The sequence below is a fragment of the Paroedura picta genome, chromosome 10 (genome assembly GCF_049243985.1).
Source record: "Paroedura picta isolate Pp20150507F chromosome 10, Ppicta_v3.0, whole genome shotgun sequence".
In the NCBI taxonomy this organism is placed as follows: Eukaryota; Metazoa; Chordata; class Lepidosauria; order Squamata; family Gekkonidae; genus Paroedura; species Paroedura picta.
In genome coordinates, this window is record NC_135378.1 from 73,450,083 (window position 1) to 73,463,972 (window position 13,890).

Here is a 13,890-nt window from a genome sequence, read left to right on the forward strand (position 1 = left end):
AGCATTGTGGTTGCAGGCGGGGATCTCAAAGAGGAGTGTAAGGGAACGGCTCCTTGCTGTTTAAAAGCATGCTTACTAGTAGCAGAGTTCTATGTGGCATTTGTCATTCTGAGTTCAGGGCAGGGAGAAGTAATCATTTGAATAGCATTAGGCTAAGGGCCATGTCCTGCCAGACAGGGAGACAGCAGGTGCCATGCCTATGCCAAGATCAGACACCTGCACCCCTGCAAAGTATGCTTCTCCTGGACCGTTTATGCCCTGGAGGTTTCATGCCGGGCTGTAGGCTGGAGTTTTAGTCGTGGCAGGTTGTCCCATCTCTTCCTGCACTCACATGGGGGAGCATTTGGCCCAGTGCTCCTCATCCGCCCCCGATTTGTGCTCCTGCACGGGAGCTAGGGCAGTGACGTTCCCAGTGCGTAAACGGCCATGCTGCCTCCACTCAGAAGTTGTCAGCAAGGGCATGGCTGCGTCTCCCACTCAGCTGCTGCTCAGCTGGGTCAACGTGGCCCTGCATCTTCCCGCTGTTGCTAGTAACAGTTACTTGCACTGTGGCCCAGCAGTTTTGATGGAGCAGGGAGTCCAGCGGAAGGAACCACGGATACAAATGGCAGCTGTTCTTTAATGAAAGCCCTTCTCCTGTTTGCAGGTACCTCAATTACTTTGCTACAAAGCCGAGCCCTACCGGCGTGATCCTAGACCTTTGGGAAGCCCAAAACTTCCCCGATGGGAACCTGAGCATGCTGGCCACAGTCCTCGAAGAGATGGGAAGACACGAGACATTCGTTTCCTTGGCAGCAGAAGGGAAGTACTGAGGCAGCCTCAGAAAGAGAAGGAAGGAACATTAACCATGCCGGCTGTGACTATCCCCCACCGAGCACCCCAGGGCCGATGCATTTCAGAGCAAGAGGCATCCCAGAGGGAAGAGCTGAAACATCCTGACTTTTCACACGCATTCTCATTGTACATTTTCACAGGATCCAAAAGTTGTTGCCTGGATAATACGATTCAGTCTAACATTCTTCTCAGCTTGGCTGTACACCGCTCGGTACAGGGTTTTACAGTTTCCTAGGAAACGCTTTTTATTGCTATCCAGATATATGGATAAACTTTCTTAACAATCCCAGTTTCTACGAACATTGTTTACATCACAAAATCCTGGGCGGCGGAAAGTAAAAAGACTGTCCGTGGCTGTCTTTTTATATATTTGTTTTTGCTTCTTCCTTCTTTTTGTTGAAAGCCATTCTAGACCAAGCCATGGACGAAGCAGGGTTGTGGCTATTTTCAGATAAAATCCCGGTCCCGAACACTAATTTCAGACCCATTTCATAGCTGCATATCTGTCCATCAGATGTCTTAAACAAATCCTCCAGTCACCAGCCTGGTTTCTCAACTGAGACATTAAGCCAGAGCTTTTAAGAGTCCTGCTTCTGGCAAAGAGATAATGTTGATGGTCAGCAGGAGTCCACATACCTCTCCCCCACCTTCCCCAGGGACACCTGCGTTCCTGTGGGGGGGGTCTTAAACTGCAGGGATTTCTCTTCCCCTGTTCACAACATACCCTGCCTCCATCATCGAAACGTGTGTGTATGTGATATGCAATTTGGCGTGGTTTGACAAACAAAACCGTACCAAAAGAAAAAAGGAGGAAAAAAAAATATGAATTTGCTTGTATGGTTATTTACTGAATAGTATCTAGTGTGAGGAATATTATATTTCTTCTTATTATTACTATTATTTTTTTTGCTTTCCAAATTTATCCACAGCATTAATCATTTGAGCAATGGCAGCACCCCAACTCTGGATGTTTTAAGTGGGGTCTTTTCAGTGTGTTCTTTAAATATGACCTGTCTTTGTTGAAGGCCTGTGGCTCGCCCTAAGCCCCCTTTCCCACTGACCTGTTGAATGAGTGCTCACGAAGCAACAAGTCTCTCTCGTGGAAGTGCTTGCCTTCACTGCCGGATAATGAGACATTCATACTGATCAGAAACTTTAACCTGTTTTGGCCATTTCGTTTAAGACTGAGCCCCAGTGATGCTGACTTCAGCTTCCCTTTTTGCTTGCTGTAACCAACAAGGCTTCATAGGACTCATTTGGCGTCTTTCAGTAACATCTCTGGCCCTGCACACATCACCACTTTGATAACGGCATCTTTACAGGCAAATTTTTCATCCAAAGTTTCGGTCGTAATCCAAAAGAGATCTAGAAGCTGTAAGGAGCTACAAATGGGCTCCAGTATGTTCCTGTCTAAGCACAGGGATAAATATCTAAGCACTGCAGAGTTCATAGGAAAGTAACCGGCCTACCTGGTGCCCATTTTTACCTGAGTAACGTGTTGGGCATTTAAAAACAGAATTGGATCAGATCTACACAGCCATAAATAATGTTCTGGGTTCAAAGACAAGTGAGGAATCTAGCATTGGATTCTGTGTCTGGATGGCACCCGTGGATGGCATGGGCAGAAACCTGTATATGTTGGGGCTGCATTGTCTGTAATTAGAGGGATCTGGTTTGCTAGCTAGGAAGCTGACCAAAGCTAGGGAAATGACCCTTGCAAGAGCGTGTGAATGTTTAATTTCAGAAGTAAAGCCGCTTCCTTTAAGGGGCTGGTTTCAGCACATGCAATAGTGCAGGGGTAGTCAACCTGTGGTCCTCCAGATGTTCATGGACTACAATTCCTTTGCTGGCAGGGGCTCATGGGAATTGTAGTCCATGAACATCTGGAGGACCATAGGTTGACTCCCCCTGCACTAGTCAGTACAAGGAAGTAACTAGGGGGTTGGAATAATAGACCTTGTGGTTTAATCTTTGTGAAAGATGATAATGAGAATGTCAGAACTTCCCATTATAGTGTCACTCAGCAAAAAACAGTGAATAGACAAACACTACTTCCTGCTGGTTTGTTGGCATAGGAAAAATATCCTGCCCTCTGAATTGGTCTTTTAATCTTCCTGCATCCCATATAGAAACATCCATTATGGGATTTGTTAAAGTTTAACCCAAGCTAAGCCAGTCACATTAAATCTTGCAAGTCAAGCAGCATTGGCCTTGTTTAGGATTTGGATGGGAGACCTCCAGGGAAGTCCAGGGCCTATTCTGCACACAATAGATAATGCACTTTCAATGCACTTGAGAAGTAGGTTTTCCTGTTCCGCACAGGAAAATCCAGCTGTCAAAGCACGTTGAAAGTGCATTATCCTATGTGTGCAGAATAAGGCCAGGGCTGCTACAAAGAGGCAGGTAAGGGCAATCCACCTGTATGAGTCTCTTGCCTTGGAAACCCTATGGGGACACCATCAGTTGGCTGTGACTTAACAGCACTTTCTGCCCCAAAGGTTTAGCTCTGTTGTGGGCTCATTTTAGAATGGAGAGCTTAGATTGTCCTAGATTTCTTTTTAGTGTCTTTTCCAATCCTGCTAGCACTTGATATGCATTGTCATGTACACATCTGTGTTCTCCATCTCATGCCCTTCTCAGATGCTTCTGAGCATTAGAATAGCTGGCATTTGGTGGCATTGAAAACTGAAATTGGTAACTAGCCAGCTGCTGCTTATATGCAGATTCATTTTGCTTGGTGCTTAGTAAAGATAGGTCTGCTGTATTAAAAAAAAATCAGGTCATCTCTCTTTTTTGTTTCTCACATTCCCGTCTCCCCTTTTTCCTTGTTAGAAAAGATTTCATATCATCTCCTGTTGCCCCAGGCTTCAAACCAGCGGCTGTTTCCCCCCCCCCCCCCCATCTGCACTTTGCATTCTTCAGCAGGATTTTATTTCTCTGAAGTTTCTCAAGTCTTCATTTCTAAAGGTAACTGTGAAAATGCCATTAGTTAACACAGAAGGTGAATTTTGCCTGACCTTTCCCCATTTCTGACATTTCCACCAGCTTTTATTTTCCACCCAGTGACTGTGTTTCTATTAAACTCAGAGCAGCATTCATAAAACATTCCGTGTGAGGAAGGGAGTTGGCCTTCAGCCTTTGAACAGTCAAAAGCAAGTCATAGGTTCTGACTGGGTTCATTGTGGACATGAAATGTTTCCAAAGTGTGGTCGACTTTAGCTCCAGATTGCTCCAGAGGGCTTGGCAAGTGACTGAGGATCCAGTTCTCCTACCTTCTCGGCTAGGTTTCATTTGTGTTCAGAGCGGACTTCTGTTTAACATCCCAGAACCAGATGCTGTGGCCACTGGAGCCAGAAATCCTTTGCCATTCATACCTTTCATACATTTGTATTTTTTTTTAAAAAAATCAGTATTTCGTGTCAACAGAATACTGTTTCTACGCAAAGATTCCATAGCAAGGAGTCCGAAAGGAATTTCCAAATGAACTGTGTGGCTTTATCAGCCATGTACATTCATGAAGAATCTGTTTAATTAAACTACCATATGATATTTAAGTCCTAACCTGGACAGCCAAGGCCAGCTCAACCTCATCAGATTTCAGAAGCTAAGTAGGGTCAACCCTGGTTGGTAATTAGGTGGGAGACCACCAAGGAAACCACCAAGGAAACCTGTGAGGCAGGCAATGACCAACCCCTTCTGAATGTATCTTGCCTTGAAAACCTTTAGGGCTGCCATATGTTTGCTGTGAATTGACAGCAAAAAAATCTCCAAAACATAGTCATGGATATGGAGCAAAAAGCCACCTAGGCCAGGGGTAGTCAAACTGTGGTCCTCCAGATGTTCACGGACTACAATTCCCATGAGTCCCTGCCAGCGTTTGCTGGTGGGGGCCCATGGGAATTGTAGTTCATGAACATCTGGAGGACCACAGGTTGACTACGCCTGGCCTAGGCCACTCGGTAGAAGCAGATAGCAAGACGAGTGTGGGAAAAGGCAGACAGCCTGAGGTTTGGAGAAGTTGAGCCAGGATGTGTAAAATACATTTTGAGACCATTAACACACTGGAGGTTTTATGCCAGGCTGCAGGCTGGAGTTTTATTCATGGCAGGTTGCCCCACCTCTTCCTGCACCCATACGGGGGAGCACTTGGCCCGGTGCGCCTCATCCACCCCTGATTTGTGCTCCTGCATGGGAGCTGGGGCAGTGAAGTTCCCAGTGCATAAACAGTTTGAGTCAAGAAAAAAGCCACCACATAACGAGTAAATGTAGAAGGGAGAACCAGGTTCCTTTTGGCAGAATCTGTATTGTGGCAGAAGATGTATTGAGGGAGCGTCAAATGAAGTGAAATGGGAGTCAATGGAATCAAGGCATCTCAATGGTGCTGCTATAGCACTGAAGTGCTGTATTGGTTGAGTGCTATTGCACTCAACGTCAGAACATTACAAAAAACCTCTGAGGAAGTTGGTGCTGTGGAAAAGGGCAGGGAAAGTGACACAGTTTGAAACGTCCACAATGATTCAGAGGTAGCTCATTAAGAGCCAGCAACCTCCAATCTGGAGAGCCAGGTTTGATTCCCCACTCTTGCACACGCAGCCAGCTGGGTGACCTTGGGCTCATCACAGGCCTCTTAGAGCTGTTCTTGCAGAGCAGTTCTGTCAGAGTTCTCTCAGCCCCACCTGCCTCTCAGGGTGTCTGTTGTGGGGAGAGAAAGGGAAGGCGATTGTAAGCCACTTTGAGACTCCCTCGCGTAGTGAAAAGTGGCATATAAGAACCAACTGTTCTTCTTAATGGAATGACACGTGATTTATGAAAGCCCTGTTCCTGTGTCATTTTTTTCAAACTGGGCCAGCAATGAATAACATCCATTTTAGAACAGTAATGTGAAATGTTCTATGTGTTGGCAAGTCAATGGGCTGACCGGCTGCCCACCCCATATATTTGCTGTCGTACTACTGCTTAAGCTGAATTCACACGTGAAGACATATTTTAACGACACAGGAAAACTCCATAACATAGAGAGGAGGAAGCAAAGAATGAACTGCAAGGGGTGAAAAGAGGACCAGCAGGGAAGAGAAGGAATTCCAGAACCAGGCCTCTGTATTTCTGAGTGCTTGAGTCCACTGCCATCTAGCGGAAGAGTCCATGCTCATTCTACCTTAAAATAAGCTACGGAATTCGTCTCTGAGGATAGCTGTGTTGGTCTGCCGTAGAGCAGTCAGGTTAAGTCCAGTAGCACCTTGGAAACCAACAGAAGCCTTCAAAAGTCTCAAAACTCTGTCAGATACAAATTGGAACAGAAATCTGAATATTAGGGAGCTTTGACTCTTGAAAACTTTCCCCCAAAAATCTTGTTGGTCTTTAACACATTCCTGGACTTGAACTGAATTAGTTCGGTAACCGACATGTATGAGAAGGTGAATATTTTCAGTCAGCAGCTAGGCTCAGCCCCAGGAACTGAGTAGATTAAAACAAATACAGTTTTCTGAATCTCAGTGACTTTTTAGGTTCTTTTTAAAGATATCAAGGACTTCCTTTCTTTACCCATTTATAATTTTCAGATTAGTTTAATAGTACACATGATAATTCAATTGTTAGTAATATAATTAATATATATGTATATGACTATAAATATATCTATATACACACACTCACATCTATATAAAACTAGGGCAGTAGAAGAAATGTATTTCTATTTTTTAAGTAATTATGAGGCGGTTATTTTAGCCTTGTTTGTTTACCGTTTTCTTGTAGTGTTCGGATAAAATGCATTTGAAATAGTATATGTTCATGTTGCTGGGTCTTATTTTGAAGGGACGGGGCTTAGCTCATGACTAACATCCTGGTGCCCCTTTGATGTCCCAAGGCTTCGTACAACAGATTGTTTCCCTTTCCTCATGTGATCTGCTGTACTCTTTGCATTCCTCTAACATGTCCCCCACTCATTTAGTTGCAATCTTTCATTGGCATTATGATTGTTTTCATTGCTTCACACCCATAGAGCGAACATCACCCATTTGGATCAGGAAAATGTATACAATACATTTGCTTTTATCCAGCAAGAAAGGGTTCCAAGGACAGAAATGGGGGAAGGGAGCAGTCACCAAGTCTCAACAAAATTGGTCATTTCTATGTAGGTGGGTGAAAGACAGGATCCTCATGTATCTTCTGCCACCCCCATGGCATCTCTGGATCAGGGCCAGGTGCTTTTCATTTTGTTTTCATTTCTTATACTCATGTGGTCAGGGACTCAGTGACGGTGCTGTATGGAATTTTGATCATAGTAATGAATGTAATATCTTATCCCCCTCTTCCTTTAAATATCCATATTGAGAGTCAGTGGACTGAACAGTGAACCAGGAAAGCCCTAGTTTAAATCTTACAGCCTCTAAGGCCGCTAGACAAAACCTTCAGTAAACCTCTGCTTCTTAGGTTCAACTCATTGGGGATTACAATGCTGCCCACCATAAGGATGACTTAGGCTAGTGCATATCAAGTGTTCTGAAACATAACAGCATGCTGAGTATCATGATACTGATAGTTATGAGAATGACCTGACTTTCTAATGGTTTGCAAATTTAAAAGGTATCACTAATACAGTGAATACACTGAAGTTTCCAATAGTCAGGATAGCTGTTTTATAAAGATTTCAGATACTTGATTCTCACTTCAAAACCTAACTTGTATCTCAAAATGAGAAACCAAACCCTATCACTCACCCTTGGCTCCTGTTCAGGATCTCCTCAAGAGTAATCCCTTCAGAGTCATTGCTGTGCATCCCAGGAATGTCACCAATGTCAACTAGACGAAATGCAAAGATACAGCCTAATCCTAAGCATTTGTTCACGTTCATATAGCCTAATCCAAAGCACTTGTCTGCTGGTTACCCTTCTCTGCCCCAAAAGGGTAGCATCAAAATTTTAAAATTTGATAAACTGAGACATTATCTGCTTGTCTGATAGATACCCTTCATCTTCCTTGGCCCATCTTCAGACGTGAGTCCTTATGAAGCCAAAACAAAAACAAAATTCACATCCTGTGACGTATTAACTTCTGTTTCAGCGATGATTCTAGGAGCGTCATTTCCAGACTGAAAATATTCTTTCATTCAGAATGGGGACAGGAAGCAGTGCCCTCCCTCTGATTTGATTGGGGGTGTTGCTATTATGTAACCATTATGGTTATGTAGTGTCATGTTGTCATCATCTTGGACCCATGTTCCCTGACTGGCTGCATCATAGCCAATAATAACCCTTTTAGCACCAACCCAAGGAGAGCAGCAAATAGGAAGAACACTCTAATGAAATTATGGGGAAAGGATGTTGTAGGAGTCTTTCACAGAACGTTTCATGACCCTTGACATTTCCTTTTGTGTATTGAGAATATTTGCATATAAAATGTCTTAGCTTGATATGTCATCCATTTTTATTGAAATTTAGCAAAGGACGGCTTCTAGGTTCATAACTGAGACCAAGGGGTTCCTAGAGCTATAGTCCCACCTATATTATGGGGGCTCAGTAAATACAATGGATAAATCTTGTGATTCAGCTAGGGATTTACATTTTCCAGTTGGTAGTGTCTGATCCTTGTTTGTGCCTAGAGTGGGATCAGGGCCGTTATTTGTTAAACAGCTGACATGAGTAACTTACATGAGCAAATGTTGCATAGCCATCCTGTTTTACCCCAGTGACAGTATCAGAAAAGCATTTATAAAACAGTTGCAGGTGAACTTAAATGTTAACGTTTTGATGAACAAATGTTAATCAAATGTTAACGAACAAATGTTAATAATTGATGGAGCATATGGAAAGAACTGATCGCTCAGGGGTGGGCAAGGTCTTTAACGTTTCCTACAATGTTAATAAGAATGAGTGCCGTCAATTTAACCTCTGTTAACATTCACAAAGAGAATGGGTTTGGATCCAAAGCACACCAGCGGGATCCTACTCACTGGAGGGATATTTTTGATCTCCCCTCCCTTCCCACTGCAGGCCTCCTTACATTCCCCCTCCCTCAATGTCACTCTCAAAATTCAGAAAAAAGAAGAGGATGCAGCTTCAGGATCTGCAGTGGAAATCAGGGAACTCACTCCCTGCACTTGGAGGTGTTGGATCTAACCTGTTTGTCACGCATGTGTTTTTAAGGCTTTGTCAGTGAAAGACGTGACAGGCAACTCTCATCTAATAATTTTGGTTTTCTTTTCAGGGTCAGGAAGCCAGGGACCACATTGTTCGGTGGCTCCACTCAAGGCTAGGAAAAACAGTTTTTGTATTATTTACTTGAGCCAGTGAAGCCTCTGCCTGGTTATTTCCACAAACTGGCTCTAATATAAACCAAGGTGATATTTTAAAGAGAGAGTGTGTGTGTGGGGGGGGGGGGAGGGGAGGGAATCATTTAGCAAAGTAAACATAATACTAACAGAGCTGCCCAGTGCCCGCTTCCATTCTTCCACAGCCTTTGCAAATCATCCTTTCTAAAATTAAATCCCAAGCCACACATCAACCTCTAACCCCTCTTTTTGAGAGAGGGCATGAAACATCATCAGTACAAAGAGATACGATACTCCTGGGGACGATATTTACAGCATCCCCTGGATTTCTCTTCTTTAACAGAGAGATGCTTTTTCCCCATCTCTCACTGAACCGTTACAGTATGGAGACCAGAGACTTATATCTTCCGTAAGCACAGGCAGAACCAGTCCCAACTGGAGCATCTGGGGGAGGGAAGGAATCCAATGTGGAGCCTAAGCTTGGAAGGTCAACCTTGGTCCTCAACTTTTAATATCTCCCAGCAAAACCATTGAAGTGTCACTTACAGTTTGTGCTGGGGGTGTTTTGTTTTCTCTTTTTGCTGATCAAATATGGGGAAGTGGGTTGTTTTGTTTTGGTTTTTTTTTTTTTTGGTTTGGTTTTGATCTCCCTGATTGCTGTATCTTCTATGCAATTCCTTTTTCTAAAGAATTACTAACAGCGAAAGTGCTAGCCATTGCATTCTTTGTATTGCTGTACAGTGGAGGTGTAGTTTACTAGTTCAGAGTGTGCCTCTTTCCCCCTCTCCCCTTTTTTTCTCCTGCCCTCTGTTTGTAAATTGCCTGCATTTATGCTGTCAGTCTGACATGTACAAAGTGTAAGAAAGAATTTTTAAACAGGTTATAAATTATATTTATAAGCAAGTGAAAAACCATCCCATGTGTGTCCTTTCATTTAGTTACGGAGAAAGCCTCTTCAGATTCCTTTGTCTGTCAGAAAAAGAGTTTATGGCTGCTTCTTCTTTTTTTTCTTTCCTTCCTTCCCAAAGGAGCTCTTTTAGCACACGAATCAATGTTTCAGTCTCCTTTCCAAGGCAGACTACAATCGCCAAGATGGACCTTACAGAAAGGTGCAAGATATCTCAAGTTTCAAGGAGACCTCAGCTGCCTGCCAAGGGTTGTGTTAGGATGCTAAGGCAGGTGTCTTTTGGGTTCCTTCAAATGTTAAAGGAAAGCATATGAGGCGGCTTTCAAACTAGGGCTGTCCCTCCCAAAGGGCTTTAGGGCAGAAAGCATAATAAAAACCATGCTGAATCATACCGAAGGTCCACTTTTACTAGCAAACTGTTCCCTCATAGAACAACCTATTGTCCCAGACCCAGGGCCATATCCTTCCCGTGTCCCCCCCCCACATACACACACACACACACACACACACACACACACATGCACACAAGAATTCTGTCTTTGCACACCGAGGTGCTGTTCAGCTAAATAACTTGTAGCTGCTGATACCCATAGCTGTGAGTTTTGTCAGCCCCCTTTCAAAGCCAGTGAACTCTCCCGCCCCCCAGGTTTCTGCAGGACAAGCTATTTCAGAAACTGAGGTGAATTTTTAATGGCACCTTTTGAAAGGGTGTGGAAATCAGCAGCTCAAAGACGAATAAGATTCTGACAGGCTATGTTCAAGGGTTGGGTGGATGTTCAGATCACAGAGAATAGATTGGACCCCAAACACTTCAGTTTCTAGCTGTTTGAGGAGAAAGAGTGTCCTCTTTCTACTCCTAACTGTCTACTTGGGCATATTTTTCTACTGGGCCCTGCACTTAAGACTAAAAAAGATCCCTAAATATTATTGCAGAAAAACACCATATTTTTCCAGCCATAGATTGCCTAGCAATAACAAAACTCTGTTCAAAGATAATCTCTGGATAGAGGCATAAGTGATCTCAGAAGCCAGCAAATATTTGCTCTTAATCAATAAAAAAAAGTCCGAACACTTCATTTTTATACATCAGCAGCATGACCAAAAATTAACAAAAATGAAAGAGATGGCACTTGTAGAAATCTCTGGCCCAACACAATGCTTAGTTGTATAGTACAAAGGTTTGATCACAAGGCAAAACTGTTCCTTCAAAACCAGTTTGCTGTAGTGGTTAGGAGTGCGGACTTTTAATCTGGCATGCCGGGTTCGATTCTGCACTCCCCCACATGCAGCCGGCTGGGTGACCTTGGGCTCACCACGGCACTGATAAAACTGTTCTGACAGAGCAGGAATATCAGGGCTCTCTCAGCCTCACCCACCTCACAGGGTGTCTGTTGTGGGGAGAGGAAAGGGAAGGCGACTTTGTAAGCCGCTTTGAGCCTCCTTTGGGCAGAAAAAAGCAGCATATAAGAACCAACTCTTCTTCTACCTCAGCTATTATGTAACACATCCCTTGTGATGCCAAAGAGAAGATGATGCCATGATACCCTTTAAAATTTTGGCCCATTGATGCAGCCTCTTTCTCTTCCTCCCTCCTGAACAGTCCCCCTCAGATTATGTGAGTATCTGAGAGCAGAAAGAATCACCATCTGCAATGTCAGCTAATGGCTATACCAGTCCTTGGACTTTTTATTCTTCTAAAAACTTTCCGCACACACACAAAAACAATCCTGTGTCACATGCATGGATCTGGTTTAAATCAGTGGGGCCTCTTGACACCAATGAGCCACCTCTTGCAATAGAATCAGGATGAGATGTATGATCTTCTCTTTTCCCTTCCACTACCCACCTGTGTGATTACAATCAGCCACTAAATGTCTGGCTAATCAGTCAGGTCAACTCAAGATGCTTGCAACCTGAAAGACCGCTGGGTATTTTTAGGCAATGAAATGTATTCCTTTGTTCGGTTTAAATCAAAGGAGTATATATCAGGAACACGGCTTCCTCCTTGCGCTTTGACAGATCTTCCATTTGGCTTTTACACAACTGCCAAGAAATACCAGCGGGTGGGGAACACTCTAGACACGAGAAGGGCAAATCCATAAAACAATTTCTGTAAACTGCAGGGAAGTGAATTAAAATTTGGATTGAAGGGGGGCTGCTGGATGCTTCTCTTGCCTGAGTTTTCCTGTCCAAAGCCATTTCATTCATGGAAGGGGTTTCTTCTGATCTTGGAGTCCCACCAGAAAGAAAATGGGTGTGTGATGGAAAGGGCTTAGCACTCCCTCTCATTGGCCCATGCTGACTTTTCAGTCATGTACCTTACAGACTTCATTCACAGGCAATCCATCCTGTTGAAATGTTGGTCATGCCTCTATCATATCTAATTTGCCCTTCAGCCATCTTGCTTTCTCAGTTATCAATAGAACTATTATGGACAATATGGCTTTGCAATGTTTGGAATGATTTCATATAATGTCTATAGGAATCAAAAGATCCTATAGCCCTAAGCATCCTATTGCTTTAGGATGCTTAGGGCTGATCCTGCGTTGAGCAGGGGGTTGGACTAGATGGCCTGTATGGCCCCTTCCAACTCTATGACCCTCAGTTTTTGTTTTTACTTTGCACAATAGACACATATGTAACCGGCAATCTGCCAAGCAACTCACCAGGTATGTGTGACCCACTGGGAGCTGGATAAAAACACTAATTTTCAGTGCTTAATTAGGTCTACCGAAACTGGGGCTTATGAGAACCTGGAGAGTTACAATTAATACTTTTTGCCACCATTAGTTGGTAGTGGCCCTCAAACTGGGATCCCAATTTATAATACTCTGGGTATCTCTCGAGCAGAACTGTGTTTTCCAGTCCAACTCTGCTCTCTTGGATGCAAGATAAACATGCAAGGTGTGGTTCAACATTCCTTGGAGGAGAGTGACAAGTGGAGTGTCCCAGGGATCTGTCCTGGGGCCTGTGTTGTTCAACATATTTATAAATTGCAAAACATGGAGGATCAGGGATACTGTGTAAAGCTTCTGTGCTTCCAAGTCATTTTTTTTTTACATTTAACCCAATATCATGGTGCAAAGGGCACCCCTACTAGAATCTAATGCATCATCAAGTGGGTTAAAACAATTTTTATATCTCTCAATATACACTAAACAACAGCCACAAATCCCACAATGTTCTACATTATGGAAGGGTCATGTTCAAAATAGATGTCCCTTTATGATCCAAGGCACCATTGGGTGGGTATATCTTCAGCATTATGGACTACATCCTGACATCAATCTATGCAAGAAACTTTCTTCCTGAATACTATATTGGTGTTTTACATGTAAATCAATAGTAGGAACACCAGAAAGTCCCATCAGTGGAGATAATTACTACAAAGTAATAAATTGGTGGGGACCTACACAAGATAAGCAGAATGTGACCAGCCTTCTTTCCCCTCCCCATTTTGCCAAGGCACAGAAAAATGTATGCAAGTAGAAACAGCTGGAATTCTGCCACATGCAAGCCAACTACACCAGCCCTTCTCAGCCTTTTGACCATTGAGACACTCCTGAAATAATCTTCAGCCTTCCAGAACCCCAGAAGTGGCATGATTGGGCAGAATATGGGTGGGAAGCGTAGCAGGGTACATGTTCACCTGGGCCCCCTTCACCTTCCTACCCCCTCCATCACTGACCGTTTTGGGAAGGGAAAGTGGGTCAATATGATCATATATGGCCATATCACCCTATAAATGCTTAACAAATCTTAAAAATATATTTAAAAATTAATTAACTCCCACACATTCAGGAAAGCCTTCTAGGACCATCACGAAACCCTGACTAAGAAAGCCTGAACTACACAAAGGCAACAGAACCGATATCTCCAATGC

At 43.5% G+C, this 13,890-nt stretch overlaps 1 protein-coding gene across 4 annotated transcripts in view; it reads left to right on the forward strand.

Annotated features, from left to right (window-relative positions):
* UNC5C (unc-5 netrin receptor C) overlaps nt 1–6,614 on the forward strand; it is a 360,728-nt gene extending 354,114 nt beyond the window's left edge. For 3 of the 4 annotated variants that reach the window (XR_013224913.1, XR_013224914.1, XR_013224912.1), the window contains 2 exons: nt 647–4,648; nt 4,766–6,614. Coding sequence is in view for 1 of the 4 variants with exons in the window: in XM_077300836.1 (XP_077156951.1) it covers nt 647–812 (166 nt within the window). In the remaining 3 variants the exon portion in view is untranslated. Of the gene's footprint in view, nt 1–646 lie in introns of all 4 variants that reach the window. The other variant, XM_077300836.1, reaches the window with a different exon arrangement.
* Nucleotides 6,615–13,890: the final 7,276 nt, after the last annotated feature.